Consider the following 20,534-nt stretch of genomic DNA (forward strand, 5'->3'; position numbering starts at 1 on the left):
TGATGATGAGTAAATATTTTAACGGCAAAAAAATGTTCTTCAAACTCTTCCAACGAAAAAGTGTTCATCATTTGGATAATTTCATACTGAGCTGAAACCCCTCTGGTTTTCAAGAGAAAATATATCATTTTCTGCAAGTTAGAAATTGGAAGAGAGAAAAAAAATTGGGAGATAGAAAAAAATTGGGAAATTGGAGTCAAATTAGAAGCCATCCTCTTATATTCTGCCAAACAGCATGGTTATCGCGCCCAGGTGACAAATTATCACTTAATTCAAAATCGGCGAATATGAGTGCACAAGCTCTATTTAATTCTATTTATTTTCCATCAGCTAAAAAGTAATTTAATTCTCGTAAACTTTTGCTAGAAATAATTACAGTGTACATACTAGCATAATCAGAAAGACATTAACTTGCTATAAAAACTGATTTTGAAATAATAATTTTAATAATTTTAGTAATAATTTTAATATTTGGTTTTGAAACTTCCATTTGATCCATTTGGAATCCATCCATTTGAAAATGTGAAATTTTGTTTTAAGAGAACGTTTCTTATTAAGTTATTAAAAAATAACTGTAGTAATGAATTCATTTAAAAATTTATTAACTTGAAGGACAAAATTATATAAAAAAAAGTACTTAAGTATTCTTTTTGTTGTGTTCTTAAATATAATTTTCTTCAGATAATTTCATTACTGTAAAACTTACATTTAACTTTCACAAATTTTAACGTATATGATCTTAAATAGAGTTTTCAAACGCTTCTTTTTAAACTACTTAAAACTTTCACGTTTTCAAATATTCTTATGATATTTTTTAAAATTAGAAATTTTCCAATTATATGAACATTTTGTGAAATATCTATAGAATTAAGTTTGTCAGTTCTCTCATAAAAAAAAGTTATTCAACGAATTTATCTATTTATAAGTTTTAGGGAAAATATTTCCGATTACTTAACATAATTACAAAAAAATCTGAAGAAGATAATTTTCCCCTTGAACCATAACTTTTCTATCTTTATTCATGCCACATTCCAATAAAAACAATTGAAATTAAGTTACTACGAGTTTAAAAAAAAACATTCTCCTCAGGAATGGATGCTTCTAGCAAAAAGTCCATAGATTTTTTTTTTTTTTTTGTATCTGTTTTTTGAGCTGGAGAAAAAGAAAAGAAAAACATTTTTTTTTCTAAGAAGTCATTTTAAATTGTTAGGCGATATTTTCTATACATCCCTAAAACAATATAGATGTATATTTAAAAAATTTAGTCGTTGCATTAGAAAATTACATTTGTAGCAAGAATAACCTGCCAAAATCGCTTATTTTTTCCCTAAAATTTTGTGCTTATAGACAATACATTAAAATTATTAGCAGAAAATATTTAATATTAATTTTGCAATATTTCAACTTAAAATTTTAAGAAATGCAAGTCTTGTATAATAATTTTATACACAGATCACGATTTCATTCAAAGACTTTTGAATATTTCAGCAAAGTTTTAAGATCCCAAGGAGATTTGTTAAAACTTTTTACATTAATTTCAAAGTAGTTTGGCATCGTTTTTACCATTCCTATTTGGCGGCCCTGATGTAGTTCACCACAGGAATTGTAAACCTCATTTCTGTTCGAAAAAAAAATCTAGAAGTTTCTAGGCCGTAATCCTCCGAAAAGACGTGAACCACATTCTTCCTGGTTGTTAACCGGGCCTACAGTAACACAGACCGTTGTTTTGTTTGTTTTTTCTTGCTCGTTAAAATAGCATAGCATCAGCTATTTTTTGAAGATTTTCCTTTGAACTTTTTTTTTCAAGAGCTATGTCTTCATTTTTTTTTCCCTTGGGAAGCTTGTGAAAAGAGAACAATTCCCTGACACTTTTGGGGACCAAACTCTATTATTGTCAACTCTTTCATAAGATAATTTCTCTCCTTTTATTTTCTTGTGCACATCCGAATACAAATCATCAACTGTCACCGAATTTAACAACCCTTTATAAATGAAACCAATTATAAATCATTTCAAAAAAATTTCCTAAAATTTATTGTGAATATTTCGGAATACATTTAACCAATTTAACGCATTCTTTAAGTTTCAGCAATTATTTTAAATATCATAAAAACATACTTTGTTAATCCTTTAAAAATTTCGTAAAGAATATAATTACATTTTGTTATAATATTACAAAGGACTGTTGGCAACAGTTTATTCTTTGTTTACTCTCTCATATATGAAATATTACAGTGAATTGTTGGCAGCAGTGTATCTTGTGCTTATTCTCTCGTATACGAAGTATTCATAAAGCAATGTAGAATAAGTGAGAAATACACCTTTAGACTTAGGAGTTCAATGTCTTTTTTTTTTAAACCTTTCTGCATGTGTGTTCATTCCAGTGTGTATTTCAAAAATTCAGTCAGCTGAATGAGCAAAATTAGGTACATGACCATTGGTCATTATTGAAATTATAGGTTGATTCAATTTTTCGACCTAATCCGGCAGAAAGAGGACGCTAAACGCTTGTAAAATGGACTAAATAGGAATAGTTTTCAATTTCAGTTGTTAAAATCTGAAAGAAAGTTGATGAAGATAACAAAATATTATACAATCAGGGGTTACTGTCCCATCTTTAAATTAATAATAATTTTTAGGTTCTGGGTGATTTTTTTTCTATATTAATTATTTTTAAATATGAATCTTTTCCGTTATGCGGTACGGTTAATTGTAGCATGTGAAGTTTACTATTCGACTTTTAAGAAGGTAAAAATCCTAGTTAATGGAAACTCATTTGTCTATTTCTAATTGGAAAGTTCTCTTTAAAAAAAAAGTAAAAAATATGGAGTGAACTACCATATTAATAATTTTAAAAATTTTATCCGCGAAAGGAATAAATAATGGCTCTAGCATTATTACTTATTAAAATGGCAAGATTTTTAAATGCAAATGACGTGCTTTAGCTGCAGTTAAAAAGTTTTTCTAAAAGCTTCTAAAAAGATATCCCTTTTATATTTTTTGCACAGTTAAAAAAAAAACAATTTAAGCATTATTTGGACAAAGAATGTTACATGCTTGCGATCTAAGAGCTTTTTTAACCTTCACTTGTACTTTTACTACAGATAGTTTCCGGTAATAAGATCTGTTTTGATAGCATTAAGTTTACTACTGAAAGGTCTTGCCTATCTTTCAAAGAGTATAAATATGAATTGCTTGCATCAAAATAAAAATACTACTTGTACATCCATTATTTATCTATGGATTAAAATAATAAGTGATTTATTGACGATGTGATGATTAATAACCCATATTATTACTGTTATATACACCATAACAGCAAAATTATAAGCTAGAAATTTCCATTGGTTAAATAGGTAAATCTAACAACATATAGGGTTTATTTTACAAGTGAAATATCACAATAAGAATAAGGTTTATAAATAAAATTCAGGATAAGCAAAAGTCAACCGCTTTTCAATGTTTTTTTTTTTTTTTTTTTTTTTTACGGGGAAGCAAATTACATTTAAATTTGTCACCGATCTACCAAATTATATTTTTCAGATTAGTGTGGTTAATTGTGAATTTATAAAAAGCTTTTTTCTAAAATATCCATTTATTTCCGAAATAATTATTACAAACCTCTCTTAAGACTTTGCTTCTGCTCGTTCCTTTTCTAGTACTGAATTTTCTGCAACATAAAAAGTGCTATCTGAAAGAGAAATTTAAATTCAAATATTTTTCTTACATTTTTGCATTGCTATTCATATTGAAAAATTATAGATACTTTCAATCATATATCCATAAGAAATATAATTTTTTTCTCAACTGCATTTGCTTACATATACATTGCAATCCTGTTGTTTAAAAACAATTCTGGCACAAATGATTTTAAAAAAATGAAACTTCCATTATCAAACGGACTTGAGGGAAGAGGATCGATTCAGCTTCAGCTCGTCAGTCTCTAACTGAGCATAGCGGAATGACCTTCAGGTCTTGAATCACCTATTAGTAATACAAAAATATAAATTACCAATAGGATTACAGAAATATGTACTTCTTTTCAATCTTTAGGTAGCATTGATGAAACGTTAAGTTTCAAAATGACATTACGAATCGAAACCTATATCTTAATATTTTTCAATGGTTGCAGCTTTATCAAGCATCTAACTAGAACAATGTAAATGGCAGGAGCAGTACAGTGATATTAGACGAACAAAAACCCATATATGCCTTTAATCAGTAAGACGAATTTACCTTCTTTGATCCCAAAGGAATGACGCTGTCACTAATTTGACAAAACAGTCTGCTGAAAAAACATTGCCCCTTATTCAACTACTACTTATTCAATCTTCTGTTACTACTATTTTGATATATAATTAGTTCTACTGCCTTAAACCAGCAGAAGTGGGCCCCCTCAAAGTTTCTTGCATACTCTCTAATAAACTTGTCCTCCCAGAGAACGCCTTCCATTCCACTGACATACAGTTGTTAAGAAATATTAACTATTGGCTTGAATTTAGCATTTTTACGGAGTCTATCATGGGATCCTTGGCAAATGTTTTGGCGATTAATCACTGTCAAGCGATTAATAGTTTCTGAATATTGAATTTGTGATTTAGAGACATTTTTCTCAAGTCATTGCGTTTTTAAATTATCTAGTTAGCATGTTTTTGAAAATACTAATCGATGGACATTCAATCCTGTGTTAGTTTTATATCAAACATTGACAGGTTTCTACACCACAGATGTTAATTCTGTGTACCGAATCTTATTTATCTAGCTTTCTTCGTTTTGTAATTATCAGCCAGGCAAACGGATTTCCTCTGAACAGATTTTACTCAAAATTTGATACATATCTGAGAATTTGGTGTAAAGACCGTATACTAAATTTGTATTGTCTATCTCAAAGCGTTTTTCAGTTATCTTTGTCACAGACAGACAGACAAATGTTTTCGAAAATATGTTTTCCGCACTTAGGGAGGTCTAAAACGTGGAGATTCGTCAAAATCTCGAATTCGAATTTTTGATAATTACTATATGTGTACGAGAAAGTAAAAAAAACCAGTGAAAGTGTTTTTCCAAAACTTTCTCGCATACTCCCAAATTGAGATCTTATCCTTGCTTCCCTCCTCACGCATGAAATCATGGTCTTGTATAAGGCCACGAATGTTTTCCATGGTTTTTGTGGACAATATTTATGACATATAGATTTTTGGTGTGAATCTAGCATTTTTACTGAATCCACCGTGTGAATATGCATTTTGGGCGCTTTTGGTTTCAACTGATTGAAACAAAAAATTTGACATGGAATTACAGATCACGCAAGATCCCATGACGAATTTCAGTGATTTAAAACAGTGCGTTTATGAGTTACTGCGTTTACATGTATGCGAAAATACAGACCAACAGACGATCAACCCTCTGATGGATTTGGGTCCAAACTTTAAAAGAAACTAGATTTTAGATGGCAAACCCGAGTATCAAATTTTATTTACTTAGCTGTTTACGTTTTGTTATACTCTAAAAGCCATATAAACAGACTTCCTCAAAATGGATTGCATTCAAAAATTTGATAGAAATCTTTATATTTGATCTTATGTCTACATGCAAATTTCATCTATCAAGTTCAAGGTGTTTTTGAGTTATCGTGTTCACAGGCCAACAGACAGATATATTTGTAACAATTGAGTTTATCAGACTCAGAGAAGTTTAACAAGTGATGTTCAATCAAATTCTCTATTTTGAGTTTTTGAAAACTTTCTCTGTACTTCGTGTACGAAAAAATAAAAACTGACAATCAAACATTATTTGTTTCCTAAAAATACCAATGATAAAATTACGATCACCATGATCCATTTCTTATTCCTAAATCTGACAGACTTGTTCAGACAGTTTTCTCTCATAATTTTTGTAGTGACCATCGGTATCTTGGATTTGATCTAGTATGGACTGGACATGAAAGCAAGTGACAACAATATACCCAATTAGATTACTGCGGGATTGAAATCCATGCGTCCTATAGTGGAACTACAGCAGTTTTCTTTCTGAACAAGAGTGTTTTTATTTATTCATTTATTTTGCCTCAATTTCTTTGCATCTATAATTCAACTCGCAATGCGCAGTTTTATTCCTTATTTTGAAGGCTCAATAGCATCTCATAGAAAATGTAATTATAAGAGTAATGTGTCATTATAAAGTTTCATTTTTAAAGTAGTGCGTAGATTTTAATATTGGTAATTAATTAATTAAAAGAGTGAAAAGGGTGGTCGTTAATGATAAAGACAATAGTTAGTTAATAGTTCAGTGTTTTAATCGTTTTAAATTAAAAACTCTTTGAACTGTTATCCATTCAATCCAATTTTAAAGCGAATTAATCACCTTCCTAATAATTCTTATCCTAAACAATAAAGAAATTCAAAACATATACAAGTAAACTCACAATTCAAAATAATATTTGTGTATTGAACTATCTGAAGAATGGCTTTTCTGCTTTCCTTGTCCCCAAGATTACACATATACATTCAATAAAGCGGCGGTGGGCTAGTGTTAGAGAAGCTTTGTAATATTAGATGGCGGATTCTATGAAAAATAGCCTTAATTATATACGGGACAAATATCCATCATAAATCAAAAGCTTTCGAACTTGTATAACGATGGAAAATTGGGTGCCAACTCTGGTGCATCTTCATCATGTTACATAAAATAAGAAGTCCTGTCTCAAATAATCATATTCATGTAATTTTAAAAAATATATATTAAATATATATAAATCCTGTAATAGAATAACAAAATCTGATAGCAGGTTATCAGTATTGTAATAAATTTTGTAAAATCGAGGGTATTCTTTTCTTTTCTTTTTAGAATTCTAAACAAAAAAATTTCGTAAAATTATTAAATTAAGATATTTAAAAGTAATCATAAATGTTTTACTAAATGATAAAAACTCAAACTTGCATTTCTGAAATGTTAAATAATATAAGCAATATTTTTTAAAACATTTTAAATACGTATGTGTTAAGATTTAATTTTAATTCATTTTACAATAAAAGTTTTAAATGGCACTAATCTATTATAGTATTGAACGTAGAAGTCAACAAACAAATTTTAAATCGCAATCAAACATGCATATTAATTAACAGCAGTATAATACAATCATAAAAAATCACATTTACGAATTCTGATGAATGCTTAGAAATGACATGCATTAGCCTATAACCGCACAAAATGTTTAGCTACTTGGAGAAAAAAAAACTTTTGATAAAAGCTTGTAAATGAGTGCGTGCGCGTATACATTTTTTTTAAATCTCTGCATCGTTAGGCCATTCAGAATTATCAGTTTATATTTTTATTTTTCCTTTTATTATTATTCACTTTTTTTTCCCCGATATCTTCTACCTACTGATTCATTCCAATTTTACACTCTTTGGATAAGCCAGGTTGGTGTGGAAATAAATGCAATGAGCTGAAAATGCATGATCCATGATTAATTTCTCATAACAACTTTTCATATTGCATTCTCACTGTTTCACCAATATTGATTCCACCGTTAATTATTTTAGCAACCAATTAAGTCCTCTTATAAAAATAAATGTCAATACTCTATTTTCTAAAATACTGACATCTATTTCGCTTATTCATTTCCATCATGTGTGTATGTGTGTGCGCGCGTGTGTGGGTGTTCGTGCGTGTATGTGTAATTTCTGTAATTTCAAACGCATCGGATTTACTATTTCATCTTATGAAATACTTTAAAAATAATTAATAGTCGCAATCTTACTGGCTTCGAGATAAGATCTTGCCTTAAGGAATATCTCAAATTTCAGACACTATTCCTTCAAACATTCGTCATGACTATATGCTTGGAGCGTTTTAAAACAAACATGAAGAATAAAATATCCCCCTGTTATAGTGGTATGGAAGTTTATAGAGAGTGTCGATTAGGTATATTTTTCGTTATCTGATCATAATTCAAAATTATGAGGTACTCTTCAAAATAATTCTCAAGTTACCTCAAAATTGGGCATTCATACAACTAAACAAAAATTATTAAGTGAGTCCTGTTGCTTGTTTTCCAATACAAAATCAATTTTTGCCATCTAAAAATGTCAGAATTCTTCCAATAAAAAAAATTCTTTGTTAAAACTAAAAGATCCACAATTTAGAAAAAGCTACTTAATAAAACAGGACTTTAAAATTTCTAGACTATAGTTTAAAATGTTATGACGGCTGAAATTTTCTATTCAAGAAGCAAGGCAATTTTCTTGATTAATGTACATAATGCCTCTAGTTTGTAGTGATAAATTGACTTTAAACCATTATGCCATCGAGATTAGTGTAAACAACTCATTTTTTTAGAGCCTCATAAGCACTTTGCTTTTGTCTGGTTAGCATAAAAAAAGAGGCAGTGATCTAAATTAGATTTTTTCTGAATCGCTTTCTCTCTAAATCCATTTAAAACTACATCAGCAAGTGAAAGTATTAGAGCATTTTGTAGTCTTTTTTTTATGTTCTCTTAGTGAACTTTCCGTCGTTGAAAGTACTGTAAACACTCATGGTTCACTGCAGTTAAGTCTATAATTTCTCAGCATTCTAGCTCCTTAAATGCGCTTGAAATATAAGTCACTATAAAAAAAAGCACAGAAAACAAATTGCTTTGAAAAAAAAGGAAAAGGGGTTTTTCCCCATGTTTACTGATGCATAAATTCTTTGGCCATGAATAGTAAGCATAATTATGAGAAGTAAATAGTATCAGTTTATTTTTTTCTCAAGGACACGCTATTTTTACAGAGGCATGATTGTTGCCAAACTTAACAAAGCTCTAAGAAAACAAAACTTTTTTTGTGACTATGCATAAAAATTTTTTATTACGTTGACTGATTTTTGTTTTGTAACGTGACCATTTTGGCTGTAGAATTTCCATTTGTAGCATATACATGAGAGAAACCTTACTCAACAATACATTTAACAAAATAAGATTGGTTGAATCCTTACATGATATGATGATGAAAATAACACTTAAACCAACGTCCTGTCATCAAACATATAAGGCCATGTAAATCTTAAAGAGTTTAACATTTGCCGGGATCTTTATTGGAACACCAGAGATTCTCATGAATTTGAAACATACAGACTATGCTTGAAATATGAAATGTAAAAATCTTAAAATATGTTTATGAAAATACATAATTAAATTCTTTAAAAAATCCGGGGATCTGTTTTTTTTTTCACAATTATTTCTTTATTTTTTTGGCAATGATACAAAATCTCTCTTTTGTTTAATGTGGTTAGATAGCAGAGTTCTTGATTCGAGACTTGACTCCGTTAAACATACACCGTGTATATGGGCATGATGTTTGTTAAAGATGAGCGCCAGAAACCAGCAGCTAGTTTAGTGTAATAGTTTGGGAACGGGTTGTCAGTTTGACATTCGACCACGGTTTAAAATTATGAAATCAGTATCAAAATAGCTTCTTAGTTTGCTTTAAGACGGGCTATTGATATATATTAAATAAACTGACTGCATACGCATATGTTTGTTTACTATTTTTTAGTTTATGTTGAAAAGCACACAACATAATGGAATATAATGGTTCATAAATTATCTATTTTCTGTTTAAAAATAACACATAACGATTAAAAAATGGATTTAAACAATTGGAAGGTACAGCCATCTGTCTTATTTTATCTTTTAATACTGCGATAATAATAATTAAAAATTCAATTCTTCGAACGCATTAGTCTCAAACATTTGCTTAATAATCATATATTCAAACATTAAAAGTGCAAAGAACTGCCTATTCAGTTCCTTCTATTGAAAGTGAGATTTATTTTATTTTTTAAAAAAATAGCGATTCAAACTAAAAAATATTCCCAAGTTTAATCAGTGCAACGAAAAGCAATATTTGCCTTTAAAAGCGCATCAATTTTAAATGTTATGGAAATAATGATTACTCAACAGGGAATATGAAAAGATTTAGAAGGTGAAGAATAATCAGTTATCTCTTTATTGCCTATCCGTTCAACTTACGATTGTCAAGATTTGCAATTTTTCAGTCATTCTCTCGAATTAGATTTATTCCCTAAATTTGCAAGTTCAAAAGAAGGAAATACAGCAGTTGCTGTTCCTCATTTCATCTTTGAAAAACTGAAAAAGTTAACTTTCATTGATTGAATTCTACTTTCTGATATAAGAAATAGAATGGGTGATACTTTGATCAGATTCACAAAAGTATCAAGTAACAAAACTATACAGATTAAGAATATCAAGTACTCGGTATTAGTTTTTGGATTTGATTTATTATTTTTTGAAGCCCATTTGTTTTAATCAAGTGATACTATGTCAGTCTGACACAAAGTATTAGGTCAGTTTAGTGATACGATGAGCAAACATGGTGTTTTTTCTTTATTATTCATATTTCATCCTTAGTCAAAACTGTCTATACAAACAACGCATATACTACTGAAAAATTTCCACCTCATCCTATACTATCTATATCAGCAAAGCTTTTCCTTTCCACTTCTTAACCACCCGTCAATCACTGTCAAATACTGCCAAGCCCACCGCTACGCCCGTAGCATACTTCTTGCGAAGAAGTGAAATCTTAGTTTTGAATCACATTCGTGTCAAATCAGTTGCAAATTTAGACTAAGGTTGGGTGACAGTATATGAATATGATTTAGGTAGAGTGATATTTATATCAATATGATACAAAGAATCGGATTGTTAGATTATCACCTTATGTTAGTTCACCTTTTTATTTTAGCTACTCAATATGCATGTGTTATGTCTTCTATCTGTATACATACATTGTCACCTATGTATGTATGTTTCCTTCCATTATTTTTTCTCTTATAATATTTATTAAGTATATCCTATTGATGAGATTTTTAATGAATAATTAAATATATTTTGCTTTAAACGATTTTTTTTTATTTCAAGTAAATAGGTAACTCAAACAACGAAATTATTATTATTAAATTAACTGAAAACAAATAAAAATTAAGTGCTCAGCATGAATAGAATTTTCAGCACACAACGATTAAAAAAATGTACGCAAAAATAAAATATTGACATTTTAAAAACTAAAAACAGAATATTTTCTTAATAAATGTACGATGAAATAAAAAGAAAAAGGAAATTAAATTTTTGCCATCAATCTTTTTAGTCTTATAAAAAATCTTTACTTTCAATAATGCTTTAAGAACAAAGTAAAAAATTAAAAATCAATGGTAAAGGTAACAAGCAATTTAGGTAGAGGTGACATCCTTTAAAGCTAATATCAATTAAAAGATAAGGTTTTAATACCTACTGGAAGCAAAGAATCTGTTGTCGGTTGAATCAAATATGAAATTATCCGGTGAAAATTGCATAATCAAGTATCAGCATCAATCTGCTCCTGGTAATGTAAATTCAATCATTAACTTAATATTAACACAAATGCTCGAACTAATACGCACGGGGTACTTGGTGTCGTTTCGATAGTAAAAGAATCGACTTCTGCTGTATACAAAAGTATCAAATAAAAGTATCAGTATCGGCCTTACCTGATAAAGCGAAACCAGGTATCACCCGATTCTAGTATGAAATATGCATAGAGAAAATTTATAATCAATTAAAAATTCGACCCGTCTCATGTTTTGCACATACATTGAATTTTCTTTAAAAAAATATTTTGAACTTGTGCCTGCTTGCCCGTGGTGTGTATCTAAAAAATGCAGAGGAATCTCTATATATAAATGATTATATTTTCATATATGCGATTATACACACACATATTATATATATATATATATATATATATATATATATATATATATATATATATATATATATATATATATATATATATTCTGTCCGATGTTTGAAACTTGGCATACCTATTCTTAGAAAAAGAAAATATTGTAGAAAGCGTTTTGTACCAAAATCTTGCATCTTATATAGTGGCTAAATTCATATACTTTTAAATTTTATTAAAAATATTATAATAATCATTTGGTATATTTGACAGATCATTTGATATATTGACACAGACATTGATTTTGTTAAAAGCCACAATATCTCTGGGCATTTAAGGACAGATTACAATTACAGTCATGACTATAAAGCAAGAAAATTTTGTTTGGTCAAGCACATTGAATTTACAATACTGTCTAATTTTCTTCATTCTTTGTCTTGAATTCGAACATTACAGAGTGTTTTTCCAGACAGATTATTTTCTATTGTGACTTCAAAATTATATAAAAGTGACAAAACAATGGCAAGGTTAATAATGCTTGATGGTAATAATGATAAAATATCTTGAAATTACATGATATGATCTAACGCAATATAACTTTATTAAATAAAAACCATAAAGCCATGGCACCTTCAAATTCTTTTGTATCAGTTTTTCATATGATTAAGTTTATACATTGGTATATTAAATCCATAATATTTACTGGCATTTGATAACAAGTTAGTGCTATATTTCTGAACAAAGTAAAAGTCTATTTAGATGAGTACTGTGATTAATTTTCTAAATTGACTCTCTCCCTTTTTCAGGAACACCAGAATCGACTGCACTGGAAAGTGAACCCCAAATATCCAGAAGAAGTAGCTCATTTGATTCTTCAGAAGAGCTGCTGACTCCTCCACAGTTCGATAGCTCGAGAACAGGATTAACCACCAAACTTCCATGCGGTCGGAGTTGCAATAAAGCACAAAAGCGGAGGAGGAAACAAGAAACATCAGCAAGAAAGAAGCAAGATACCATGGTGTACAAAGATTCAAAACGACCATCTTCAACCAAAAACGATACTTCAGTCGAATTTCCTAAAAAGAAGAGGGCAAAATATTCAAGGAAATATGATCCAACTGGTGTGCCAGAAGACAATGGTTTCGTGCCTGTGCGTGGACCATATGGTGGCAAGACTACCCAACGCAGTGCACAAAGACGTGCTAGAGCAAGGAACCCAGATGAATTGCTGACGAAAGAAAGTAGGCCGAACCTAAATATGCTGGGCAATGGTAATTTCGAGATTCTAAGCGGAGGAATATTTTCCGACGATGAATCCAATGAAATTGGCGAAGGACGAAGAGTAGGAAGAGGTTATGAAGGTTATAGTTTGCCCCGGTTTCGGCAAATTCCTCTCAATGCACAGAATTTTCAGTTTCCATCCTTTTATCAAGGGAGATTACAAGCTCCAGATCATCCACTGTTCTTCCCAAGAGCAGCCTATTAAGAATATGAAAGCAATGAACAAGTGCTTTTAATTTATTTCCGTTTTATTTCCAATAGAAATAAAACGGACGTAAAAACAAAACAAAAAAAAGCAAAGGGAATTTGTAAATGATCAAATGCACTTTGATAATGCTTCGCACAAATAATAATATTCTATTAGTAAACGAAAAATAATTATTGGCGAAGCAGTGCTTTATGCCAGAATGATCAAGTCGGTATACAAGGATGATGGTAGGAGTACGGTGTATGATTTCGGACTATAAAGACTCCATGAATTGTACTTTTTACCTTTTTCCTCTCCCCCTTCTTGCTTGCTTTTGTATGCTAAGATGTAAACAAAGATGAAAGTTGAAAGTAAGGCAAACCGTTACTAAGCACTGTTATCGTTAATCATCTTGCATATATGAAACAATTCTATCATAACGACAATGTTTAAATTCATTCTGAAGTACTGCATATAAATAGACTAAATGTAGGAATAAGAAATAAGAAAACGGAATAAGAAAACGTTCTCGAAACTAAGAGTTATGATTTGCGCAGAACCTTTTTAAAAATTGTAAGTAGAGCCCATTAATATTTTATCCAAAAAATTAGTCCCCCCCCCGCCCCAAATCAAGAATAACAAATCATTCCAACATTTCATTACATAAGTTTGTGACTTTCCGATCATCATTCAGAATATTTTCTTTTTTTTTTAACCTTATAGTGGATATTCTCTCATTAAGGAAAGTAGACTCGGATATAAGATGGCCTTTATTGTGCCAGATCATTTCATAAGATTTTTTCAATCCGCAGAAAATGCGGATTGAGAACAGGCAAGCTCATGCAAGTTACCAATTTTCTGTGTAAAAACGCTCTGAAGTCACAGTATGTATGCAAAAGGAGAAGAGGACGTTCATTTAAGAAATGCATTATGAAAAGAGATATAGAATATTGCCTAGAGTATATATCAGTTTCACTGATTTTCAACCAAAGATAGATGTCAAACATTCTTTGAACACTACGCCAGTTCTTCCATGCCCATTTTCATCCAGCTCATCAGCTGTCAAAACATATACAGTTGGATTATCAAATGAGCTAAAAAGAAAATCATTTCAATCACAAACTGCACAAAATATTTGTTGTTTCTTTTACTTGTTTTCAAACATGATCTTTTCACTTCTTATAATATTACCTGAATTATCTTTTTTGGTATTCAGTTAGAACGTTAAGATATAAAAGTAATTAAAAACATCCATATTTATATGTTTTTATTGAAATCAATATGAAAAAACATTAGCAATTGTTGTAAAAAAAGTGAGTTATATTTCTTATTATAAAAGAGAACTATTATCTTTAATAATTTTTGTCTTTCTCAATTCACATTTCTAGTAAAATAAATTCAACAGAACTATTTTTATATTCTAAGTAACTACCAAGAGTAAGTACTTTCCAAGCCCTTCTTTATTGAGATTAATACGAAATCTTACAAAGAACGAATTTAATAATGGAATCTATTATTGATGCTTTAGTATGTCATTTAAGATAATATTTGATAGCCCAAGAAATACCCAAAGAAAAGAAGAAGAGCTTGGAAAAGTTTCAGTTTGAATTCATAAATACATCAATCATTTAGCAAAATATTCCAATTGATTAGATATATGACAACTTTCAGAAAATGTGAATATACATTTGAAAATTTTTTTGTTAATTATGTCAAATTATTTGTTTGTATCAACTTTCATACTTTCACAATAATTTCATGAATACTGCTTGTTATAGAAAATAATTTCTCATTTATTATATATTTTTTTAATGCAGAACATATGCCATTTTTATAAAAATCCTTTTTCCATAATTTTTAAAAGAATTGAATCCTCAAACCATTTCACATGTAAGCTTGTTCCCGAAAATGGGGGTTGGGGATTATCAACAAAAATATAACTACTTGGAAGTTTATTAACTTATAATCAAATAAACAATTGAATATAAATCCATTTAATTTCAGTTTTTTAATGTGAAAAAAGCAATCCTGAATTCAAGACTTCTCAAAAGCAGCCCAAGAACTTTCATTTTCTGCGTGTTGCACATAAACCCCATATTATAAATGATGCAGCATAATTGTACTTAATAATAAATTTTCAAAAGATGTTTTTAAAAAAAAATCATACATTTTTTATAGATATTTAGCCCTCTTCCAACTTCCAATAATAGGCATAACAATGTGAAATTTTTTAAAATTAATAATTAAATTTATTTGCTTGCTTTTATTAACTTTGATACGTAAATGAAATAAAGTAAACTCTCGATTATCTACAGTTATTAAAACAAAATTTTTAAAAAATAACCCTCAATTGCAAATAAAATTAGAAACGGTACTCTCACCGAAATTGTCTAGTATTTTTTTTATAAAAGAGTATCCAATCTAAATAAAAATTATCACTTTTCTTGTTATAAATTAAATTTATGGGTATTTTTTGACAGCAAATGATCCATATAAAAAATTTTTTGCTTGATACATAGAAATTTTACTCGATATACAAAGTCTTATGTTTTCTATTGAAAACATAAGACTCTTGAAAAAAAGACAATATATCAAGATTTTCAACATACAGGTGTTGTATTTGTATGATAGTGATTTGTATATTGTATTTGTGAATAATTCAGACATTTTCTGATAAAAGTTTTATTTTGTCCCATAACAAATAATTTGCTTTTAAAAAACTTTCTATACATGGTTAGCAAATATTCTGTAAAATATACTACATACATTCTAAAAGTGAATAGTTAAATGGAAATATATTATTATTATTTAATACACAACACAGTGTAAAAGAGAATTCATTTATATTCACTTAAAAACGTATATGCACGTTAGTAGAAAAGCTCATTGTATGCTAAATGCAAAATACAGTTAGTACAAAAAAAAAAAGAAAAAAAAAAAAAAAAAAAAGAACAATCGTAGACTAGCTTAAAATTAAAAGCAACACAAACACATAAATTTCATTTCATACTTTCCAACAATATAAAATAAATGCTTTAAAATTATGGTTCTCAATAAAAGCTTCCTGTAAGCAAAAATAGTCAATAGTTGAAATTATTATACACAAATCTCAAAGAAAACAATACTTTAATTCTCCTGAGAAGATGAGATTGGAATGTTTTGTATCATTTGCTAATGCAAATAAAAATAAAAACAATCAAAAACTTAAAGATCCACAACCACTCTGATTTAATTTGTACCCAAATTAAATGTACTTTAGGAACATTTACAGATAAAATACTACTTTTATGTAGGAAACAATGTTGATTGAAAGATTCCTATATGCAAATAAATTTTACAGAGCTATACTTCTAAAAGTATGAATTAGGACTCTTTAAACTTTTATGCCCCTCTTCTTTTTTCAAATTTTGTAAGCAAAATTAGATAAAGAAAATCAATTTCATCCAAAATTAGCTAAGTATTTATGTGAACATAAATTGCTTGGGTTTTTCATTAATGTTTCATTTTATTATTCACTTTTGAGGACCAGCTGATTTCGGCAGGTTTATTGATTATATTTAATGTTCATAATTCCATCAAATTGACAAACATTTAAGTTGTATTATTTTAATTGACTTACATGCATTCTGTTTAATGTGTGCATGAACTATTCTGCTGGAGATCAACATCATGAACATCATAGAGCTCTTAAACACGTAAATGTGCGGTTCACTCTCTTCTGCCTTTGCAGTATTATATAATTCACTTTTTTTTCTATCGCCTTGTAATTTACACAGATATTAAATACAGTCCATCTTCTTAAGCTTTTGAAATTTTAAGAAAATTAAGCGATATTTCAAGAAAAATGAAAGTGTTATGAATTTCAGGGCAATAATGCTAGCTATAGTCAAAAATAAAGCAAATATATATATATATATATATATATATATATATATATATATATTAATTAAAATAATTCAGAAATGAAATGAAACTGACTTATAAAAATATTTTCTAAAAAATTGAAAACATTATTTTTTTAGAAATTATTATCGCATGTAACCCAAACATCAATTTAATTTTCAATTAATTAAACTTACAAAAGATTGATCTGAGGTGCATATTTCTATCACCAAGCTATATATGACAAATTTGGTAGCCGTAGATAAAATTGTCTGACCTATAGAGTGGTAACGTGCACACATTCATCTTTATTAGAAGTAGAAATTTTCTAATTTAGTGCACCAGCAACTTTTATGGGTTGAAAAATAGCACGTCAAAAATTTTTCAAATTGATAAGTTCAAGAAACCATGATACTAAAAAAAATAATTCATATAAATTATATGAATAATTATGTACTGAAAAGGGAAATTCCTATTATTGTTTTCTTAAATTATAATTACATTCAACAATCATTAAGTGGATAAAGCCAAATTTTTTTACATTCTAGTCACATATGCAAAATTCAACATTCTGACACTGAGGTTATAGCAAGTCTTCAGTCCACTAAAATTGCATATATTTGTTCCTTCTGACGATGTTTCAACTGAGAAGCACAAAAATTTAAAACCGTTTCTCTAAACAAATGAGATATCAACAAATAATTATAGTATCATTTTCAATTATAGCCAGAAAGAAACATTGATTACATACATATACAAAATAAAGCTGTTTGAACAAATTTTAAGTTACATATTTTGTCACAAATAATTATTAAAATGTTAACATTTTGATTGAACTAAAATAAAACATTGCATCACCAAACTATTTGTTCAATTGAAATAAAAATTTAAAAAAAAATGTTTTTGCAAAAAGATAACAGAATAATAGGCCAGGAATTCCATAAATAATATAAAATATAGGCCTTTTCTATAATTGTTAGCTCTTTTGGAAATAATGGAATAATGATGTCAGTTAACAACATATTAGATTCAAAAATACAAAAAAAAAGCAGTCTTTTAATCAGTCAGCTTATGAGAAGTTCAGGTTCACATTTAGAATAAACAACACAAAAGCTCAACTTCATCATGCATCTCATGTTTTAAAAATGTTTTAATAACTATAATGTCAGAGCAAATTATGTTTTCTCCGGATATTTACGTAATATCGTCTTTCCAGCAGCTTCACCACGATTTTTCAATAGGATGGGTTCGTTCAGATGAAAAGTAATTAAATCAGCTACAGTAGCAAATGTCTGAAACAAGAATTGCATAACATAAATAAGGTGTAAAATAGATTTAACAAAATTCAATCTTGTTAATTTGTACAGCCATTTAAATGCAAAAATAGCATAAAACAGTCACTTTTAAATTGATAAATAAACAACTCATGCGAATTCTGTATAGAGTCTATCATCAGACCAAAGAACATAGATTTTTGTGCCACATAAAATAATTTACTTCAGGTTATTTATATTTTATTCACATATCATTCAATCAGCAACCATTATCATTCAACACTATAACTACTTTTGTAATTTTAACTTCTGATTACTTTAGTCAGTTTTATTTATGTTTATAATGTATAAAATTATTTATAGAAGCATATGTAATTTAATTACTAGAAGTTATTCATAATCTTAAAAAACACTCTTTTGATCAATTTCCTGTCAAACTTACTCTTTATTTTATTTTTTTGTTACACACGAATGATATAACTCGGTTTTTAAAAATATTTTTAATCAAAAAGATTTAAAAAATTCTTACAAAAATTAGCATTTTCAATGTATTGCATTATGAAATAATGAAAAAAATTTATATTTGATGGTAAAAATAATTTTTTTAAAATTACCTTTTCTTTTTCCTTTTCTTTTCCAAGAGCAAACGTGTTATCAGGTCTTAAACGAATGTTTAAATGGAATAGTTTGTCTTCATGCAAGACTGTTAAACTGTATGGATTTTCTTTCCCAGCTCTTTTGCTAGGACGAACCACAAATGAGCCAGGTTCATTCAACTTCCTGACAGCAGCCTCAGCATCTTCTCTTTCAATTTCATGGAACCATGGATTCTGTTGAATATCTTGAGGCTTCAAAAAGCAAAAATGTAAAAATATGAATAATATTTACAAAAAAATATCCAATAAATGAAGCAGATGCTATATATAAGCATTAATATGCAACTTACATACATTTCATGTTAAGTGTTTTTCAATAATAATTCTATTATGCAAATCAATGAAGGTTGAACATGTTTTGTAAGAATTAAATTACAAATTTAAACTATCAATTATGAATTTAGTAAGTTAATAAATAAAATAAAAATGAATAATTTTATTTGAATATAATTCCAATATAATAGTTAAGCTATTTTTTATCTTTATTTCTCTTTCAATTAAGTTTTTTAAAAATGCATGCAAAAAAACCTATTTTTGATACAAACAGCACCTATTTTAATAGATTCATTCATAGAAATTTGGATTTAGATTCATTAAATTTGGAAGAACACTGTCTGATCATAAAAAAATGCCTCATATCAATTAGGAAATTGATGCTATCGAAATGAGTTTAAGAAATACAATCAGATCTTCATACATCAACAGTAGAAAGAGGTGAGCAAACTTTATTCCATTAAACATTTCATTGAGTTTTGGTTTAGTTTAACCAACAAAAAACTCGATGCTATTATTACCTGATTAAGAATCGGTCTCACTTGACTCACATGTAGGCATTTGTTGTAGGGAGCACCTATTCCCTTACTGTACAATATGTCAATGCCCAATATCAGTTTAGCATACTATAATAGAAAACCCACACTTTGATTCTCAATCCATCTGCTGTTTTAATACTTCTTGCATTATTTTTAAAAGACAACCTACATAAAGTAATTCATCCGTTTCTTTCTACCTTTTTAAAATTTATTAATTTTTATAAATAATTATTAATTTATAAAAATTATTATATTATTATGATAAATTATTATTGTTGTTGTCATGTGACTATTTTAAGCCAAGTGTTTTTGCAGTAGATTCTGAGGGTAAAGATCCCTGAGCACCTGGAGGCAGAAGTCTGACTTCTAGCTCATATGAAGACGGCACACACACACTCATTTGCACAATCCCTTTTTACAGGTGGGATGGGGGTCATTCATGTACCTCACAGATAGAACACAGGGTAGAGAACAACCATGCCTGAACTAGGAGTCGAACCCGGGACACCTAGATTACAGAGGATGCGCTACCCCTAGGCCAGGATGTTGGCTGATAAATTATTGATTTATCTGAATATATTCCTTTTATATGTTTTAAGGACTATATAAGTATTTTTGGAAAATAAACAAATTGATTATTTATGAAACAGGACAAAAGTTTTAAAATGCCACCAGATATATTTTAAGACCACGTGAAAGCACGTCATATGTTTGGCACAACATAG

General features: G+C 28.8%; 2 protein-coding genes across 7 annotated transcripts in view; one reads left to right on the forward strand and one right to left on the reverse strand.

Annotated features, from left to right (window-relative positions):
• Positions 1-14,342, forward strand: part of LOC129966560 (uncharacterized) — a 54,424-nt gene extending 40,082 nt beyond the window's left edge. The window contains exon 2 of the mRNA XM_056081009.1: positions 12,524-14,342. Within this exon, the coding sequence (XP_055936984.1) occupies positions 12,524-13,203 (680 nt within the window). The 3' untranslated portion in view covers positions 13,204-14,342. The remainder of the gene's footprint in view (positions 1-12,523) is intronic.
• A 2,805-nt stretch (positions 14,343-17,147) lies between these two features.
• Positions 17,148-20,534, reverse strand: part of LOC129965927 (lymphocyte cytosolic protein 2-like) — a 66,814-nt gene continuing 63,427 nt past the window's right edge. For 4 of the 6 annotated variants that reach the window (XM_056080219.1, XM_056080217.1, XM_056080220.1 and 1 more), the window contains 2 exons: positions 18,956-19,189; positions 17,149-18,359 (listed from right to left, as the gene is read on the reverse strand). In XM_056080219.1, coding sequence (XP_055936194.1) covers positions 18,243-18,359; positions 18,956-19,189 — 351 coding nt within the window. In that variant the 3' untranslated portion in view covers positions 17,149-18,242. Of the gene's footprint in view, positions 18,360-18,955; positions 19,190-20,534 lie in introns of all 6 variants that reach the window. The other 2 variants (XM_056080218.1, XM_056080215.1) reach the window with 1 other exon arrangement.

This window comes from Argiope bruennichi, chromosome 4 (genome assembly GCF_947563725.1).
Source record: "Argiope bruennichi chromosome 4, qqArgBrue1.1, whole genome shotgun sequence".
Classification (NCBI taxonomy): Eukaryota; Metazoa; Arthropoda; class Arachnida; order Araneae; family Araneidae; genus Argiope; species Argiope bruennichi.